The sequence below is a fragment of the Zonotrichia leucophrys genome, chromosome 7 (assembly GCF_028769735.1).
Source record: "Zonotrichia leucophrys gambelii isolate GWCS_2022_RI chromosome 7, RI_Zleu_2.0, whole genome shotgun sequence".
In the NCBI taxonomy this organism is placed as follows: Eukaryota; Metazoa; Chordata; class Aves; order Passeriformes; family Passerellidae; genus Zonotrichia; species Zonotrichia leucophrys.
In genome coordinates, this window is record NC_088177.1 from 34,857,296 (window position 1) to 34,876,139 (window position 18,844).

At 42.4% G+C, this 18,844-nt stretch overlaps 1 protein-coding gene across 1 annotated transcript in view; it reads left to right on the forward strand.

The window, feature by feature from the left end:
- Positions 1-18,844, forward strand: part of PDIA5 (protein disulfide isomerase family A member 5) — a 99,665-nt gene that overhangs the window by 43,202 nt on the left and 37,619 nt on the right. The window contains exons 9-11 of the mRNA XM_064718819.1: positions 2,266-2,357; positions 2,462-2,533; positions 6,852-6,988. Of these exons, the coding sequence (XP_064574889.1) occupies positions 2,266-2,357; positions 2,462-2,533; positions 6,852-6,988 (301 nt within the window). The remainder of the gene's footprint in view (positions 1-2,265; positions 2,358-2,461; positions 2,534-6,851; positions 6,989-18,844) is intronic.

The following is an 18,844-nucleotide window of genomic DNA, read 5'->3' on the forward strand; positions in this document are numbered from 1 at the left end:
TGCTGTAAAGACTGACTTGAGAATGTGCTTAAGTGCTTTCCTCCTTGGTGCTTGTATTTTTTTTTTCTTTTAAATTTTTTTTTTGTGCTGTAAAGTACCAGTTTTTTCCCATCAAGAAAACTGAGAATCAGGGTAGGGGGTCACAACTAAACAGGAATGGTCAGAAGCTCCAAATACTTGGGCAGCTAGGAAAGGTTCAGAGTTGGTTTAGATTACAGGTAGCTTGTTGGAGAGCAGATAAGTGTTGACATATGTCAAGTGTCACTGCAGAGGTGAAAGGAATAAACTGATCTTTGTTTCTGCAATGGCTATTACAAGAGGTAATGGACCTAAATTGAAGTTGGGGGTCATTCAGTCTTTTGCTAAAAGCAAATTTGCCAAATGTCTGGCAGGAGGGCCCTGGCTTTGAGCAGTAGGTGTTTTTTGATGGCCTCTGGCAGCCTGATATTTCATAATTCTGTGATTATTGGCCAGCTAAAGCTGCTACTCTTGTCATTAAAACAAATCCTGTTGTAATAAGCTTTTTTGCTAAATATGCTTCATATAATGTAATGAACACCAGAATGAATCCAAGTTATTGGCTTTTATCTATCACCTTTAGATGGGCACAGTGAAATTGTCTGACATGGCCAGGAATGTCCACTTAAATCATAGAAAATCCTCTGAAAGTTCACAGCAAATGTGGAATCTGTTAGGTTGGTGTTAATTAAGGAATTAGTTAACAAAACTGGTTCTTGCTTTATAGAGCAACTATTGTATCTTGATCCTATTGCATTTACCTGCCTTTAGGTGGTGGCATGGAGGATAAGGAAAGGGGAGAATTGAGTCTAGATAATCTCATATGAATTAAATCAATCCAGTTGTTCGAACTACAAGCAAAATTCAAAGTGGAAGATTAGGCCAGCATGTATAAACCTTACTTCTGTACTCTCCTCTGTTCAATTTATTCTTTCTTAGAATAGGGAAGAGAAAACAAAGTATCTTTTTGTGACTTTCCAGCACATTCTTAGGAACAGCTGACCTTAAAATGAGGATTTTCTGCTTTAAGATTTATTTCATGCTGGCTCTGAGCACATTTGGTTGGTCTGTGCAGTTTGCTGCAGTCAGGAACGTGGTATTAAATTCTGATGTGGTATTTCAGCTGGAAGGAGAAAATCCTGTTTTGGGAGAGGGAAAGAGGAGGGGGTTGGATTAAGACCCTGCTGCTAAAATGATTTAAGCCGTCAATGCCATTAAACTAAGTTAATCAGGAAGTGGCATCTCAGCAACTTGCTGGGTCCAAGTTTGACAGCAGAGTGACCTCTGTGTGAGTTGCACACCCACAAAAACTTGGAATCAATCCCATCTTCCAATTTTCATGTCACAAATATTTGGAAGACATTTGGACAGGGCACAGAATAAGTCACAGGGCACAATATAAGTCACAGGAGCCGTGAACCTGAAGCTCAGACATTGTTGAGATGAAGGACGGGTTGGGATAGAGCTGAGGAGAGAGTTTTTGTTTTACAGGCTAGTCTGAAAAGCTACTGTGCTTCTGTGCCTCTCTTTTGAAGACTGTAGGACAAGGTTAATTTTTAACTCTCATTATACCCTGCCCTATCTAAGTTAACATATTTAGAGCATATAAATGCCATGTGCTATTTCCTGAGCTCATGGATATAGGGCACGTTTTATTTTCACATCAAAGTCCTGCTGATTTCCCCTTGCCATTCAGTAAGTGCATTTTTGACCTGGCATAATGCCTGTGGTTGGTTAGACATTGACAAGTTGGTTAGACATAGACAAGTTCATTGCTGGAGTGGAAACCAGAGAGCTGAGGGTAGAATTTCTGGTGTCCTGTTTAATGTTTGGATATGAATTAAGAACTCTTTTTTTCTACATGCAGAAGAAGGAAAAAATCTAGTTGTAGCTTAAAATCCAAATGTGCAAAGCAGAGCACAAGTGCTGCAATTGAGAGAATTCCCTTTAGGTATTTCTGTTAGTGGGTGAATAAAAAGAAACAGAGATGCTTCCAGAGCAGTGAGGAGGTGACATGCTAACTGCTGTGTGTTTTCTCTGGATTAGACTCAAGTATTATTCTGTTTTCCCTTGCACAAAATCAGAAAAACTTCAGTGCCTTTTAGAGAGAGCCCCTTGCTTGACAGCTATATGAATGAAATCAGAATCTGCCCAGATTGAAGTGGGTTTTACTTAAATCTTCAAACAAATGGTGTGATGTTCCTGCTGTATTGTAAGAATCAGTAAGATTATGCTCTGTTTTTCCAGGTCCTTGCGGGGATGAATGTTTACTCTGCTGAATTCGAAAGGATAAAGGAAGAATTCAATGTCCGGGGATATCCTACAATCTGCTATTTTGAGTCGGTTATGTTTTGCAACTACTTTAGAAATCATGCACTCTTGTATAATTGAGTGGTTTTATCTTTTAGGGCCAGGACTGAACTTTGTTTTGTTGCTTTAACAGGAAAGGAAAGTTCCTGTTCAACTTTGAGAACTTTGGTGCTACCGCAGCAGATATCGCAGAGTGGCTGAAACAGTAAGGCACTGAACTTCATGCACTCCACCTTTTATGTACTCTCCATTATTTACAGAATGTAATGGTTTGGGAGCAGACATCTCTCCCTCCTTCCCTCTGCTCAGAAGAGCAAACAAAACTACCCTGCTGAGATCAGCTAAACTCATACAGAGAGATTGACTAATGTTTGGTTTTTAGCATGCATGCCTTGCATTTCACAATTGCATTTTGTCTGTAATAGCAGACTGACTGTGGACTGAAATAAATGCAGATACACAGATCTCAACTTCGTTAAAAATGCCAGGTTAAATTTCCAGTGATCTTGAATGCTTGACTTCTGTTGTGTTATTAAAAATGTATACCAAGTGTGCAGTTCTTGTTGGCTCATCAGCCTTTAGCTGAAGCCTTTAAAGTGTCTTGCAGTGACAAAATGAAGATCAAGGCACCCTGGATAGGTAGTCACTTTTACAACATCTGTGTTTGCTGTCATGACATGAAAGTGTAGAAAGCACCTTGTTCTACCTAAAGAGAGCTATTTGCAGTCATAAACATTTTGGAGGCTGAATAAGCCTATGGGACTAGCAATTCAGAGACACAGGAAAAGTGTCTGTGTGTGTAGCTGCTCTTCAACTGGTGCAAATCCCCACATGGTCAGTGAGGCTGATGGAGGAGCTGGAGAGAGCTGAGATAATCTGGTGATGGAGAAGTCCCATTTGCAGCGAGCCCAGGCTCTTGGGCATGGTGTCATCTTTGTAACCCTCCCTTGTTTGCTGCAGTCGTGGAAACAATACTGAAATGAAGCTAATGAAAGGAAACAAACCCATGGGAAGGAACAGACTGTTGCAAACTATTGTAGTAGTACAGCTTAGCAAAATTGGCTCAGAATAAATGTATTTTGCTGTGCTGGGGATGTGCATATGTTTGCAAGTAGCCCAGGGTCTCCAGCATCAGTAGGCTGAGTGCTTCAGGATTTGGAACCCACAAATGAAGTGAGAGCAGCGTCCTGTTAGCATCAGGGGCTACAAACACTGCAAGCAAGTACTGCCCAGTGGCTCAAAGAGGAGGAATTCAGCCAGAGTCATTAAGCCTGGTGTAGTCAATTAAGTCTTCAAATGTGAGTGATCGAGATGGCAACTCCAGCAACTTGAGGATGATCAGCCCTTGGAGCAAGGATATGGCTTAATCACCTGCACTTTGTTATGCTTTTCAATTCTGCAAGGATGTGGTTATCTCTTGGCTACCATATGTGAAACATTAGCTGTTTGGGGTGTTTTTTCCCCCTGTCTGCCCACATAATATCCAGATAATCCCTGCAATATGCAGTACCTTTATATCAGTGCTGTGACAGCAAGTGAACACAGCTACTGGAGGAAAGCAGAACAGCTGCAAGCTCTTTCCAATGATAATCTCTGCTAACAAGCCACTGTGGGCTTTGGCTGATACTTCAGCAGTCCAGAGCTAAAGACAGCTGTTTGTCCTCACTTAGTGCATGCTTACTAGTTGCCCAAAAGATGATCTGAGCAGTAGCCTGGTGCCCCTGTTTTGTAATAAATACAACCTTTAAGGAAACCACGTTGAGTAGTTATGTGTACTTACATTTTGCCAGTAATTGATGCTTAAATTACAATCAATTAAATTATTAATAAAACTGCATATAGGCTGAACATGCTGCATACATAATATTATACTATTCTGAGGAATCTGCAGTACATGTAGTCAAAATGGTATGGCAAGGGCTTTAGGAAAGCCAAGGAGTGCAATGGGATAGCTGTAGGGTGCACTGGCTGGGTTTCACAATAGCATAATATTAAAATATTGAAAGGTTGCTTTTGTATAAAATGTTGCTCTGAGGACCAGGGGCATGGCAAGGCTGTGGCAAGGAAAGCCAATGCATTTTTATACTGAGCATGCATGTGCTGTGCTTGTAGAGTCTCGGAAGCAAATCCAGCAGACACTGAGCCATATGAAATGGCCCATTATGTGTGGACAATAAGTACACTCTGCAGAAAAGCAGCTCTCTCTCTCCTTCTTCTTGGTTTTTTCCCTCTAAATACTACTGGTAAAGTGCTGAAAGTGGGTGATCTTAGGCTCATTTGTGGGAGAGAACATGATATAATTTAATGAAAGTTAGAATTATTTTAATCATTGTCCATGCTTTTTCCTCTCATGACAAGAACTGCTAGTTTGGAGGTCTCCAACACCTCTCTTTTTTTTTTTTTTCTCTTGCTTATTAGAGGTGCTTCTTTCTTATGCTGAAGTGTGCTAATGTATCAGTCTTACAGATACTTCACCTTTCTTATCTTCCTAATAAGCACTGGCTACTGTGTTATGGAGATTCAGATGTTTTCATGAGAAGGTAGAGATGAACCATCACGCAGCCTGAATCCAACCCAGCAGAGATGCTATTTTGTACATCCCACTTTTTTGTTAATTCTGATACACAGCTGTATCAGCCTGAGTGGTAGGCAAGCCCAGCAGCTTCTTGCTGCCTTCAACAGCTGCTTAGTTTGTCCTACTGTTTTATAGATTCCCCTCAGGCCCTTCCTTAGCATCAGCTACTTTGTAAAATCAAGAACTTGTCCTGTGCTCTCAATTGAATTAGCTTTTGATAACTCTTCGGGACTTCTGTCATCCTAATCAGGTGTTGGCTGTGCCTTGTCTCAGTGTTGAATGACATTTTAAATTTTGCTTGTTGCTTTCTCCAGGCCTTGAGGTGTTTCTTACCACCTCCTGTGTAGGCTCATTAGCATGCAGAGCATTTTAAATTAGGCTATTTGAATAAACATCCCATGCCCTGCTTTACTAATTCCTGACTGAAATAGGTCACACCAGGCCCTGTTGAGCTCCATGTTCTCCCAGTGCTTTGCAGGCACTGTGTCCATGTTCATCATGCACTGCCTGCTCAGCCCAGCTCCCAAATCCATTGAGTGTCATGGTGTTTGCTGGAAAGCCTTCACCCTGCCAGGATACCTGGAGATTATTGTTCTCTGGGCTGCTTGGCCAGGTGCAGCTCCCACCTTGCACTTTGATGTTTGCTTCTTGGTTTGTTTATCACAGAAGCAGCAGGAGGCAGAGATGTGCATCACAGTTCTGCATGGATTGCTTAATATTCTTGGATCACACCTATTGCTTACATCAACAGAATTTGCTATCTGAATCTGTGCATCTCTGCTGCTTTTTTTTTTTTTTTATCAAGCTAGGCTTTCAGCCTAGAAATGAGTAAGGCAGGATAAATGAGTTATCATCTGTTTGCCATTCCTTGTTCCAGGCAGCTAACACAATAATACATTTTAATCAAAAATAGTAAATCTGCTTTCAGCAGAGATGGGGTCACATCCAGACGTGTATTTTGCCAAAGAATTTGGGGAATTTGGGGGGGTTTGGAACTCATTACTGCAACTGACAAAAACAGCTTCAAAGTCTGGCTCCCAATGTTCTTATGTTTGGGTGTCTTTTCTGTGAACAGTGCTTTAATAAATAAAATGTCAATTAGCATAGTTTAGATCACAGCTGCCAAATTCTCTTTTTAATGTACATTAATAAAAGCCAAAAACAATTGTTTATTGAGATGATGAGCTGCAGAGGAGCTTAGGTTCAGTTTCCAGACTTGCCACTGTGTCTTTGAGCAGGCTCTGACCCATCAAAAACAGCTGAACTCGGGTGCAGTCATAGTGATGTTGGTAGAACACATCACTTCCTTTTAGGTAAAGCATGCAGCTGAATATCTTTACTGAGTTAGGCCTACAAACCCACTGCAGAGTGAGGACATAAGGATGCTTCCCTGGCTCCCAAGAGCTGTTCAGGGTAAAACCATGTATTCCTGGGGAAATGGTGTGTGTAGCTGGTTCATGGTCCCAACACTGCTCCTCCTTTCTCTGCCGGCCCTAATCACGCTGTCAGTATCCAAGGTGACGGGTTAAATTGGCTGTTTCTGCTCACTGCTTTTTTCTTTCATTTGCAATGGCTCCTGTGAACTACAAAGTGGGAATGCTGTGAGAAAGGGAGCATCCTGCTGAGGAGGGTAAAAGAGTAATAGAAAATGCATTTGATTTCTATAATGTAATAACCAAGCAGTCTGGTTATCTCCTCACTCCATCCCCTTCCATTGCTGATCTGTCCTCAGGAGCTTCTTGCAGATTTTTTTGTTCCTCCTCCAGTTTTATCTGTGTTTCAGTGCCTGTGAGTTCTGGATGGGTACAATTACGGAAGCTGTTCAGTAGGGTTGGTGTGTCAGACATGTGTGAACATCTGCACAAAGTGGTTCCTTACAGTTTGACTTGCCAAGATGACTGCTTAGCACCAGAGAGCTGCCTTTAAGCTGTGTCTGTTTGTCTTGTAGCCCACAGGCACCTCAGCCACAGGCTCCAGAGACTCCCTGGGCAGATGAAGAAAATGTGGTTTATCACCTGACCGATGAGGACTTCGACAAGTTTATAAAAGATCATTCATCTGTGCTAGTGATGTTCCATGCACCATGTGAGTTTGTTTTCTCTTCTGTACTCTGAGCCAAATGCTTGCTAACAAAATCAGTGATGTTTTTCCGTGGAAGTTTCACAGAACCATGAACTCTAAAGTCCAGGCTTTTCTTGTTTGTGATGATTGTTAAATACACAAGGCATGAAATGTTTGTGAAGTTGCTGACTTCACATTTAGGATGGAGATGTGCTTCTGGAAAAGGGACACTTTGTAGGCTGAGTCAAAACATAACTGAGGAGTGTAATGATGCTTAAATAGTCTGGGTACTCATCACTTTACAGCATGATTTCCCATTTTCAACTTCTCTTCAGTACTGTTTGCTTTCAAAGCAGAACTCTGATTGATTGAGCAGCTAAGTCGAACCCTGAGCTCCTGAGTTCTTATCCATGGCTGCTGCTATGTCATTTTGAGCATTTTCACTCCTCTGCCACAGTTCCTCTGGCAATGTAAGGGATGATTGTCATTATATATTGTGCTGAACTGTGCCAAAACTAGGCCTAAGTTTAGAAAGACCCCAGGACTTTGATAACTAATGCAGAGTTGTTGGTGATACTGCTTATTATTCTGCTGAAAATGCATTGAACTGATTTTTTTTCATGACTTGAGGTTTTAGCTTGACAAATAAAGTGGATTGCCTTCAGGAAGCTGAAGGCCACACTGCCCTCCTGGATGCTGTTGGGTGGAAGAAAAGAGTGCATTAACCTCTTACTTCACTGTGGATGTAACTTGTTTCAGCTGCATATCTGGTTCTTCTAATTGTGTTTGTGATGGACAATTCAGGCTTGAATCTGCTACACTGTGTGACACTCTGCTTCTGTCTCCCCTTGCTGCTGTGCTGGCAGCAGTATTGGGTGAGATGTTCCTTTTCAAGTGCATAGATTTAAAGGTTAGGACTCTGGAGGCAGACTGTGTGCTGACAGCTGAGGGTCTTGGCACAGAGGCTGAAATCCTGCTTCCCTTTAAGCCACCAGGAGTTAGCTGCAAAATACCTTTTTTGAAGGTCTGCTCATAAGACTCATTTGAAAAACATACCATAATGAATTTCCTCTGCCTGGTGAAATGTCTAAGAATTTGGTCCACTGGAGCAGGGGACTGACTGCTGTTCTGTCGCTGTGTTCCCTGGATTATTTGTACTAATGACAGTGGGACCGGAGATGAGTGCCTGCTCTGAAACCCCAAACACAAGGAGCAGAACTGATGAGGCCTGCTTTGCTCAGGAGTTATCCTTCATTACCCAAATCCTTCCTTCCCCAGATTTCCCTGCACCCCGGTGTGCCAGTGCCAGCAGGGGCTGCTGCTCCTCGGCAGCTGTGAGCTTGCTGGGCAGCTGCTGCCAAGCACAAATGGAACTCCTAAATTTGCCTCCTTTCCCTCTCCCTGACAGTGACATGGGAGAAGTGTCTACTCTCTCTCAACGTGTTCACACTTAGTAGTACTTTAAAGTTTTGCCCTTTTTTGAGTTTGTAAATGGGCAGAGTCTGGTCATGTATTCAGGAGGGGGACAAGGAGGGGGAAGAAATCAACAGTTGGCCCTGCAAAACTTATTCCTTTAGGAAGCCAGATTAAAAATAGATGAATACATACGACTGCAATCAAATTTTATAGGAAGTTCAAGTTAGTTTTAAATCTCAGTAGGATTCTGTTCAGTTTTTAGTGTTTTATTAGTATTTTCAAGAACACAGTTTTAGGAGTAGCAATATTGCATTACCTATTTTGAGAGCGGGGGTGCCTCCAGACAGGCATGTTTTGTACTAAGGGGCATTCTGTACCAGCAGTGCTTTGGCAAATGTTGTTATGAAAGTAAATCAAAAGCTCTAATTGGGCTGTCACAATCTTCTGATAACATCTTTCAGCTGCTCAGAATTGAGATGAAGAGTGTTCCTTGCCAGAACAACTCCATTTTAAATGCAACTCGAATATTTGGGGCATTTTATTTACATTCAGGTGGTTATGGCAATACGTGCAGAATCCAGCTCGTACATGTGTAAAAGATCTGTGGTGGTAAGAATCCTCTCTGAGCATCCTCAGCAGGGAGTATGAGGCTTGCAAACTAATTAATGACAGACAACTATCATAAACAGTTATCTCCATGATTAAAAGCTCTTCTCTTAGCACTTCCTAAATGTGCTAATGGTGTCACCTTATGAATATTAGGAGATAAATTATTCCAGTAAGAAGTGGCAAAACCAGTGAGCATCTTAATTATTTTAACCTTGGTAGCTCAGGCTGAGGAAGTTTTTTTCAAAAAATGTATTAATAAAAAAAAGTTGAAGCATCTATAAAATAAGCTCATAACACAGGATATACTTCTGTGTAACTAAGAGTAATCAAGGGGATTTCAGCACTGGCCTGGAATTAGCAAGTACTTAAACTCCTGTGTCACCACACAGCATGTGACTTGGAGTTTTTCTGGCACACTGTTGTGGTTCAGCCTCAGCCACAGCTCAGCCCCACACAGCTGCTCCATCATGGTGGGATGGGGGAGATTTGAAAGGTAAAGCCAAGAAAAGTCATGGGTTTGTAAGGTAATTTAATAAGAAAAGCAAAAGCCATGTACAGGCAAACCAAAACAAGGGATTTGTTTACTAATTTGCATTGACTGGCAGGTGCTTGACCCATTCCCAGGAGAGCTTTATCACACATAATTCTGAACTTGGGAAGACAAACTCCATCACTCCAAACGTCCCCCCCCCTCCCTCTTTCCCCAGTTCTATATGCTGAGCATGACACCATATGATCTGGGATATCCCTGTGGTCATTTGGGGTCAGCTGTGTTCCCTGACATCTTCTTGTGCACCCCCAGCCTCCTTGTGATGGAATGGGGTGAGGAGCAGAAGAGGTCTGGATTCTGTAAGCAGTGCTCATCAATACTTAAAACATCCCTGAGTTATCTACACTGTTCCCAGCACAAATCCAGCTCATGGCTCAATACCAGCTACTGTGGAGAAAATGAGCTCTATCCCAGCCCAAACCATCTCACATACATGAGGAGCTGTTTTACTAGAAGAGAATTATTTCAGTGATGCTTTAATTGCATATTCAGATGACCAATGAATTAATAATAGAGTGTAGTATGAAAAGATGTGTGGGGAATTGGCAGCATTTTATCTGCTCCCTGCCCCCAGTGCTGAAGATACAGCTGAACCAAGCACATCCCAGGTAAATACCTGTGAACTGCACCATTAGGCACTGTGATGGATGTGGCCAGTTGGGTCTCCATGCCTGTGGCTATTAATGACCATCCCTGAGGACCACACTGTAATTATTTACAATCACTTGCACTAACTAGCCCAAGGACATGGCAGCATTTTAAGTGCTGCCTAGCATAACTAAGTTCAGGGAGAGCAGCCAGTGTGTTTTAAACACATCAGGAAGGTCTGCAGCATGCAACTTGCACCTCTTGGGTGCACCTCTTGGGATCAGAGACACCATCCCTTTTGTGTAGTAATTTATCACAACCATTAAACAGAAGATGTGCTGCTGCAGGTCATTACTGCCAGCCCTGAGTGACTGGGGTGAGTGTGGGTGGGCAGGATGAGTTCATCCTGATTTCTTTTCACAGGTCACTGGGGACACAGAGCAGGATTTCTAACCTTCTCAAACTCCTTTGTAAAGCCCTTAAGAGGATGTTCAATAAATCTGAATGTTTAGCATAGGTAAACAGTGACCCAGCCAGTCAGGCTCTGAAGGCACTCTCCTCCCCAGCCATCTGTGAAGGGTGTGCAGTGTCATGCTCCTTACTTTAGTATTTTGCTGAAATTCCATAATTTCTGGTGGTGAGCTTAGTGTTATCCTGGATATATCCAGACTGGAGTCTTGCAGACATCTGAAGTGTTTTTTCAATGTGTTGTCGTACCCAAAAACTGGGTTCTTGTGCAGTGTACAAAGGAACAAAAAAAGGGCCCTCTCTCCCAAAGGATTTGGCATTTTCATTTGGGTTGATCATATTTGAGATAGCAGTTAGGTTAGTGGACCTATTTCTGAATCTATAACAAAGGATTTATTGCATCAACCAAAGTTATTTCTGTACTATAGCATAACTAAAGGCACCGTTGCTGCTTATGATAAGCTTCTGCTAGCAATGAGAATAATGATTCCATGTCTGTATGTGCTTCTTGATATGTGTGCCTACAGCTGATCAATTTATTTAGATGCCCAAGATGACAGCTGGGTTCTGAATGTCTCTAAATATGGGTTATGCTGCCAGTCAAGTGTTGTTAAATGCTTTAGTGTCATGGGGACTTGCTGCGACTTAAAATGCTCCTGAGTTCCTTGACTGTGAAAAAAAAGCCCTGTTTGTGTTTTCAGTTTCCTCATCAAACTGTTTGCTGCGTCCAGTGCAATTAAAAAGTAATTCTGTCCAAAATATTTGCCAAATTAGTGAGGATTTCAGTCTTTGTGACTGTGTTTTGTTGAAGGAATAAAACCACTACACATTTATCCTTTCTGCATTTTTCCTCAGCATTTTCATCCAGATCACATCTCAGTCACAAAATAAACCCAGCCAAGTTACTGATAAGTCAATTCAAATGCCACTGAAAGGTGTTTAAAGTCCAGGATTGAAATTCAAGTCAACTCAGAAATGTTTTCTGGAAGTGTCTGCTGTTCACGCACAGGAGTTACTTTTCATTATGTTTTGTTAACACAAGTGACACTGCTGCTGTTTTAAAGGATACCTGTTCTTACAGCCTCAGGCAGAATAATGTCCTGGTGCCACTGTGTGCTGTAGCCTGCCCCTGTACCTTGGATTTGAGGAGTCTCTGGTGCTGGCTGGTGGTTGTAGTCAGTCAGCCCTGATGTTTGCTTGGGGCTGCTTTGCCCTCTCTCATTCCCCATCAGCCAGAGCAAAGTTTGTGGTCCAGTACTGATGCCAGAGGAGAAAAAAGTGCTTTGGCTGTACTGGTAGTGTGAGTGTGCATTTGCTTTTTATAAAGGATTAAACTATTAAAATGTTTTCCTGCAACATTTCTTCCTTGTATGTGAGCTTAAATTCAGGTTAAACCTGTGTTCTTCCCAGTCCCCTTCATAGGGCTCCTTCAGAGACTCTATAAGCTGATTGCAGGATTTATAGTAGGAAAAAAGTCAACATCCTTAGTAGGATATTGGAGCCGTTGTGGTTTTTCCTCCATTGATAAAGAGGGAAAGCAGGGATAATGCAGCCTAATAGACCTTTGCTTGCTTCCTCCCATGGAAGGGAGTGCTAAAATAAACCTTGAAATGATAAAGTGCACCACAGTTTTCATGTGTTGTTGAAATGTCCATGAAATTCCTTTCCTGTCCTCGGCTATTTTCTCTACCTTTATTAACCAACCCAATAAATTATGCAGTTGCTGCTTTCCAAAGTCAGCTATTCAGCTGCTCAGGTTTTTAATTGCACAGGGAGTGGTTTTATCAATTTGGCTTTGAAAAACAGCTTTTCTCATCCTTCACTCCTTCCCTCCTCCCTCCCAGTGCATTTAAACCCAAGGTTTTGAGCGACTTTGTGAACTCATTATTAAGAATCCCAACCAATTAGCCCAGTACCAGAAGAAGGCCTCAGCTTCTAACCAAGTAGTGAACTTGGCTCTCTCCCTGCCAGCTCACCATCACTGGTTTCAGTGTTTTTGTTTTTTACTGCTGCATGTGGTGAGACTGGGATATAGGAATCCATTGCTCACTTTAAATATGAAGCAAAGTGAACCCAAAATGTGTGCACAAAATCAAATCTATTTTTTCAAACCATCTTTTACAACTGTAAATAAATAAGTCTCCCTTTCAGACCCCCACTGGTTCCTTGTGAAAGCAAGCTATGTTGCTGTGAGCTCTAATTGGGATGTCTGTTGGCAGCATCAACAGAAAGGCCACGAGTTGAAAAGGCTGAAGAATAATCTACTCTGCAGCCTGAAAAAAATGGCCTTTCTAGCATAGGTCAGCAGCAGCCTAACATTGGCAGCCTGTGATAAATAAAGGAATTATATTATTTATAAATAAATAAAGTTTTTCCATGCTAATTCATTATTCAATCTGAGATTTTTTTTTAAATGTCAACCAACGCAGTTGTTCCAGTAGAGGTTAAAGGCCCGTGGATTATCCAAGCATCCAGCAGCACTGAATGTGGATGGAAAGATCCTTTAATTTTCATTTGTTCCTGTCATATATGACATTTGTGATTTTCAAAATAGAATGTTGGTTGTTTTCAGTGGGTACTTTGGCATCTGCCTTCAGATGTAGAGCCTCTGGGATACAGGCAGACAGTGGGTGCTGGGAAGCTGGTTTTGGTGCACCTGTGCAGGTCTGGACTGCTGGAAGTTTGTAGTGTGTTAGGCAGGTTGTACATCTGGAATCTGGTCAGATGCCATGTCCCCATGATGCAGGTGCATGTACCAGCCCATTGGGAGCTGCACAAGGAGGCATGTGTGTGTCAGGGTGCCTGCTGTGGGCCACCAGACCCTGTGAACATGTTCTTGTTTCAGAGGAATTAGAGAAAGCTTTGAACAAGTGAAACTTTCTGGAGTGTTCTGTGACTCACAGGCAGTGCCTGCCTCTGGTGGGATTTGGTGGAGCAGTGCAGATGTCAGGGTGGGCTCTTGCAGTGCCCACATCACCGAAAACTGAATTGTTGTGTAAGGGCACTTGGATGATGAATGTTGCTGTTTAGGAGTCTGGACAGATTGCTGAAGAGAAAAGATGTGCTTCAGTTTCAGAATAGTGTTTCTTGACTCTATGTCCCATAGGCTTCTAATTCTAATGTTGCCTCAGTGTATTTTTAATGGGATGTATAATAAAATGCTTCCCTGTACAAGCATAAATTGTGCCAACTTTCTGTGCACTGCATGCATGTGCTTCTCAGCTGAACATTCCTGGCAGGCTTCTGGGGCAGATACATTCTTCACGTAAACCAGTTAGAAATTGGTGCATTCTTGGCTTCAGAATCTGCTTCCACTGAGATGAGCAAGGCCTGACTGTTGATTTCAGAGAGAGGAGGTCTGAGACACTTAGACTGGGTTCTTCATTATTTAAAAGCATGGAGGTCTACAACAAGATGTTGCTTGATACTACATTTGAATAGCACCAAAAATCTTAGGCAGTGTAAACAGTTCAGTGTAAGTGACCTGCCAATGCAGTGATCTGTCTCATTAAACTAATCACAGAAATTATTTTCAGGGAAATTTAATCACACATTAAAATAGAAGTTCTTGGAAAGGCAGCAAACCAGGAAAATTAAGAACCTGACATGGATTTTTCCTTTAATGACAATACCACTCATGTTTCTCAAGGGTCTAAAAATAAAAATCAATATGAGTTTTTAGTGGTACTTAATATAAATGGGAATGTGAAGAGTGTAAGAATCCTTATAATTACCTTGTGCAGTAAAACTTGATAGGATACTTAATGGAAGGGGTGAAGACAGTAATAACTGATACCATTGTCTCTTTTTTTGTCAGTCTTCTGATACTGGAGCACACAGTTCATATGGAATTATTGTCTCTTTGAAGCAGTTTGTGCTCTTTGAGTAGGGTATGGTCATAAAAAAGGATGATCCAGTAATAAAAGCAATAGCCTTGGCCTGGAGATGTAAAAGTTTAGTTCTTTGCTTTGCTTTGCTTTGATTTGTACAGTCACGACCCAAGTCACTAAATATTTGTCGGTTTCCAACCTGTGAAGTGGAGATAACATTTCACCTTGCGTGGGAGTTTTATCTAGCAAGCCATGGCCAGACTGAAAGCTGCTCCAGTATTGCAGGAATCGAGATATGGAAGGGGTATGAGCTCTGCACAGTCTTGATTAACGTGAAGGAAGCAGGATTTTGCCTTTGGTGTTCTCTGGATTGTGGCAGACATCAGTTTTTGGCCCCCCAGTTTAGGAAACCCCATCTGCCACTGGGTGAGCACAGAGCTCAGACAAGATTATTGTGGCTGGAGCTGATCACTCGCAACCTGGTTGCAGCTCATGCCAGGACTAAAAGGGAGGAGCCTTGACTTGCTCTGGTTCAGTGTCACAACAGGGAGGGTGGCAAACGTGGGGTGTTTTGGGCTGCTCTGCATTTGGGCTGGATCTGAACTTGCTCTGTGGCATGGTGCTGTTCTGGGGACACAGCGTGTACATTGAATAACTTACTTGGTAGCACTCGTGGGTGTTGAGCAGAATGCAGGCTAGAAGTAAAGGAAGAAGGAAAGGAAACAAAATGTGGCTATTTGGAGGTTGTGAAATTTGGGAGGTTTGTTCAAAATGCATTGCTGTATGCTCACCTCCGATTGGGAGCAATTACTTTCTCTATTAAAGAAGACATTTTCAAAGGCTGTACCAATCAGAAAAAAAGCTTCATGTGAATGTGTGGCAGGTGGTGTGAAGGGAACATTAGTTTCTTTGGGGATTTGCTGCCTCATTTCTCACATTACTATTGCCTTCCCTCTCTCCTAACGAGTTCTTACTGACTGACTCAGCCTGTGACACAGGAGTAGCTGCCAGAGCACCAAGGAGCAGCTGAGGGGTGACAGCTGAAGAGAGACTGGCCTCATTTTCTGGGTATTTGTTGTAGGTTATTTCGGTGTTCAGAGGGGTCTTTTAGAGGACTTAAGTAATTTTAGCTGTTAAAAATCCACATTTGAGTGTGTGAATTGGATGGCTGTCCTCCTGGCAAGCTTGACCCCAGTGTACATATAAGCTCTTAATGCTCTTGTGGTGAGTTCTGATAAGAGTGAAACATAACTTATTTTTCTAGGTCTCTAATAATGAGGTAACAGTAGGAATTAGCTTTAAGAATTAGACTCCAGGTTTATTTTTTCTGAAATAAATTAATTTCCTTGCTTGGATAAGCTCAATATACTGTGCAGGGCTCTCATTTGGAAAATGCCTTATAGTAAGTATCTCAGCTACTTGAGTCATTACTAGTGGAGTTTTCATTGTCAAGTTTATCTTCCTAAATACTTTATGGCTTCAACTTTTATTCTGTGAAAGGTAGAGAACTTACATAAAGGGCAAATAGTGAACAGAGACACCTACAGTCTGCCTGTCTGCTCCTGCTTGCCTGTCTGTCTGCTCCTTGTGCCCCTTCAGAAGGTGAGTGGGCAAGTGAGGCCATTTTAAAAATATATTATATATGAATTCATTGTTTGGACACTGAGGCATTGTGCTGATGGTGGAACTGTGTCTTCTGGGCTTCTGACTGCTTGTGCTTGGCAACTTTGCCAGCACTCTTCTCCTAAATAGGTGAATAGATCTCAACTGGTAGCCACTTCTGCTGTGACTTTGGACAAAAACTGTGCATTTTGCATAGTATCTCCTCCTGATACTTGACTTTTCCATCTATCTTCACAGTAATATTCAATGTCGCCATTCCTTTTAATGCCCCTGTCCCCTGAGCTGGAGTTCATTGGGATTACCTTTCTTAGGAAGATCCCTTTGCATGGCATCCATTTTGCTGATGTCTTACACAAATTGCATCCTAGGAAATAATTCACAGGTTATGCTGGTTTTGTGAGCTGAACATTCAAAGCTCTTTCATCTCTCCTGTGTTCTCTGGCATTTTCATTGCTAAATCCATAGCATAAAGTCTTCCATAGTGGGGTAAGAGTGTGAGGGAAACCAGTGCAACTTCTCTTTCCTCCTCAAGGTAAAATTTTGTTGTTCACCTGGCAATGGAGAAGGGGGTGAATCTTTTTAGGATGTTAAATAACTCTGGCTTAATTGAGAAGGAAACCTTCTGGTGGTATTTTTCATAAGCTCTCAACAATTTCACCTTAAGGCAACCATGCTGTTGTCTCACTTTTCAATAGGGGAAGATTAATTTTCAACACCTACTCAGGGCCACGTTCCTCAGAGCTGGTGTAGGAAGTGTAATTCATATCTCCCAATGCCAGCTGATGCACCTTCCTTCACTTCTTTTCCCTCCCAAGAGGGATGGTAGGAGGCACCATCATCTCCCAACACTGATTTCTACCAGTTGCACCACAGTCTTGAGTGAGAGGAAATGTATATGCTGTTTTAGGAAATACATGCAGTGTAATCTCCAATAGCTAGAAGGTGAAACCACCTTTGGAATAAAAATAAGGAGCCATGTGATTTTTTGTTTTAGTTTATTTTACATAAAGATGATGATTAACTTTGAGGTTGTTCCTGGATGTGTGCTGGAGGCTGTGCTGTGCAGATGGGGTATAATTTTTCAAAGGCTGCTTTCAGGAGTCCAGCTCAGCCATGGCCCCCTGTGAGCTCAGAAGCAGAGAGTGCACACTGTGGCATGATGGAGCAGAAATCTCTCTTCCTGCCTGCCTCCCAGGAATCCCAGGCTGACGTTAGCCTAGGAGAATATTCACCCTTTCTCCTGAGCCTGAGTCAGAAGAAGACACGCTCCAGTGTGACCAGAAATAAAGGCAGAAGTGTGTGTTGTGCAGTTCATCAGAGCTGCTGTCTTTTTAGTCCCATGCAGGTAGCCTGCAGCACCCACTCCATCTTTGCCCCTTGTGCTGAGCCTTCCCTTCCCAAGGGCTGTTGCTGGCTAAAGGTGGCCTTTCTGCTAGAGCTGTGAATGTGGCACAGATGCAGACAATGTTCCTGGAGGATGTTTAGTTAAGCTCTCTTCCCAGTTTGATCTGATTTATGTAATGCATCTGTCTTTTTTAAAAATAATAACTCATACTACAATTGTCCAAAACTGCTATGATTCTTCTCCTGAGCAGTTTCAGTGATGCTGGGAGGGAAGAAATTATGCCACTGTAGAAAAGCCAAGATGGTGTCTGGGTTTGGGTCACTACCACCTCAGCAAGTCATAGGGACAGAAAGTGTGACCAATTTGTAATAATTTTTTGCCCTAACTTCACACTGAAGGGCTCCTGGAAGCAGGCAGGGACTTTTTTCTGCGTGGCCATGCTGGGATGGGATTTGCACAGCTCACTGCACGCGCAGATTGCCTGCACTCCGAGCTCATGGCAGTGCCATGGGATGGTGATGGTGGCGGGGCCGAGCCGCTGCAGTGCTCCAGGATCAGCTGTGCAGCCCACGCCGCCTTCGGCTGCAGCCGCAGCAGCCCTGGCTGCAGTAATCCAAACTGCTTAAGTATTTTCCTTCTAATGCTGCATTTCCAGTTCCTCAGAGTCTTTTCCACACTGACCTTTCATAGGCTTTGTCTTTGTAAAGCCGTAAAGCTGTTTGCTTGTCACTGATCTCTAAGCAGTGTAATGCCTGGTGGAATCAAACCTGCCTTTAAAAATACAGTATTGGGGGGAGGTGTGTCTGGATTTGTGTATGTGTGCACACATTTCTAGCTGTTGGAAATTTGAATTCAATATCATGTTAAAGATATTGAAGATATGCCTTTTGTAAGAAAACATCAAGTCTTGAAACAACGTTGTCTTTAAGTATCTGGAATTTTACCTGGGTGTGCAGTGCTGCTGGTAAGAAGATGAATGGTTTGGTGGGAGAAAGTACCCAGAGGGAAAAGGTTGTGCAAAATCCTTTGAGCTCCTGATCCTTCCTAAGGTGATTCCTCTCTTTTTTTGGTTTGTTTGGTTTTTTTTTTTTTGGTTTGGTTAGGTTTTTTGTTTGCTTGGTTGTTTTGGTTTTTTTTAAATGCATGTAGATCATGGCATGGCCTGACTGCTCTGACTATTGTGACTATTAAGTGAACATGCAACCAACACGATTGCAAATTCATACCTGTGATTATGGGGAGAAACAGCTGCTTTTGTCATCCTGCCTCCCTGCCAAATTTGTGGATGATTTTCCATCAGATGTCTGCAATGCAGATGGCTAAATTATGCAAGGGAGTCTGCAGCTGTTGTAGTTTATGCTCTCCTACACCGGTGAAGGAACTGTAAACTGCCTCATGTCAGACCTGAGAGATCCTCTTGCGTGATGTATGTTACAGCCTTCCATGGCAGA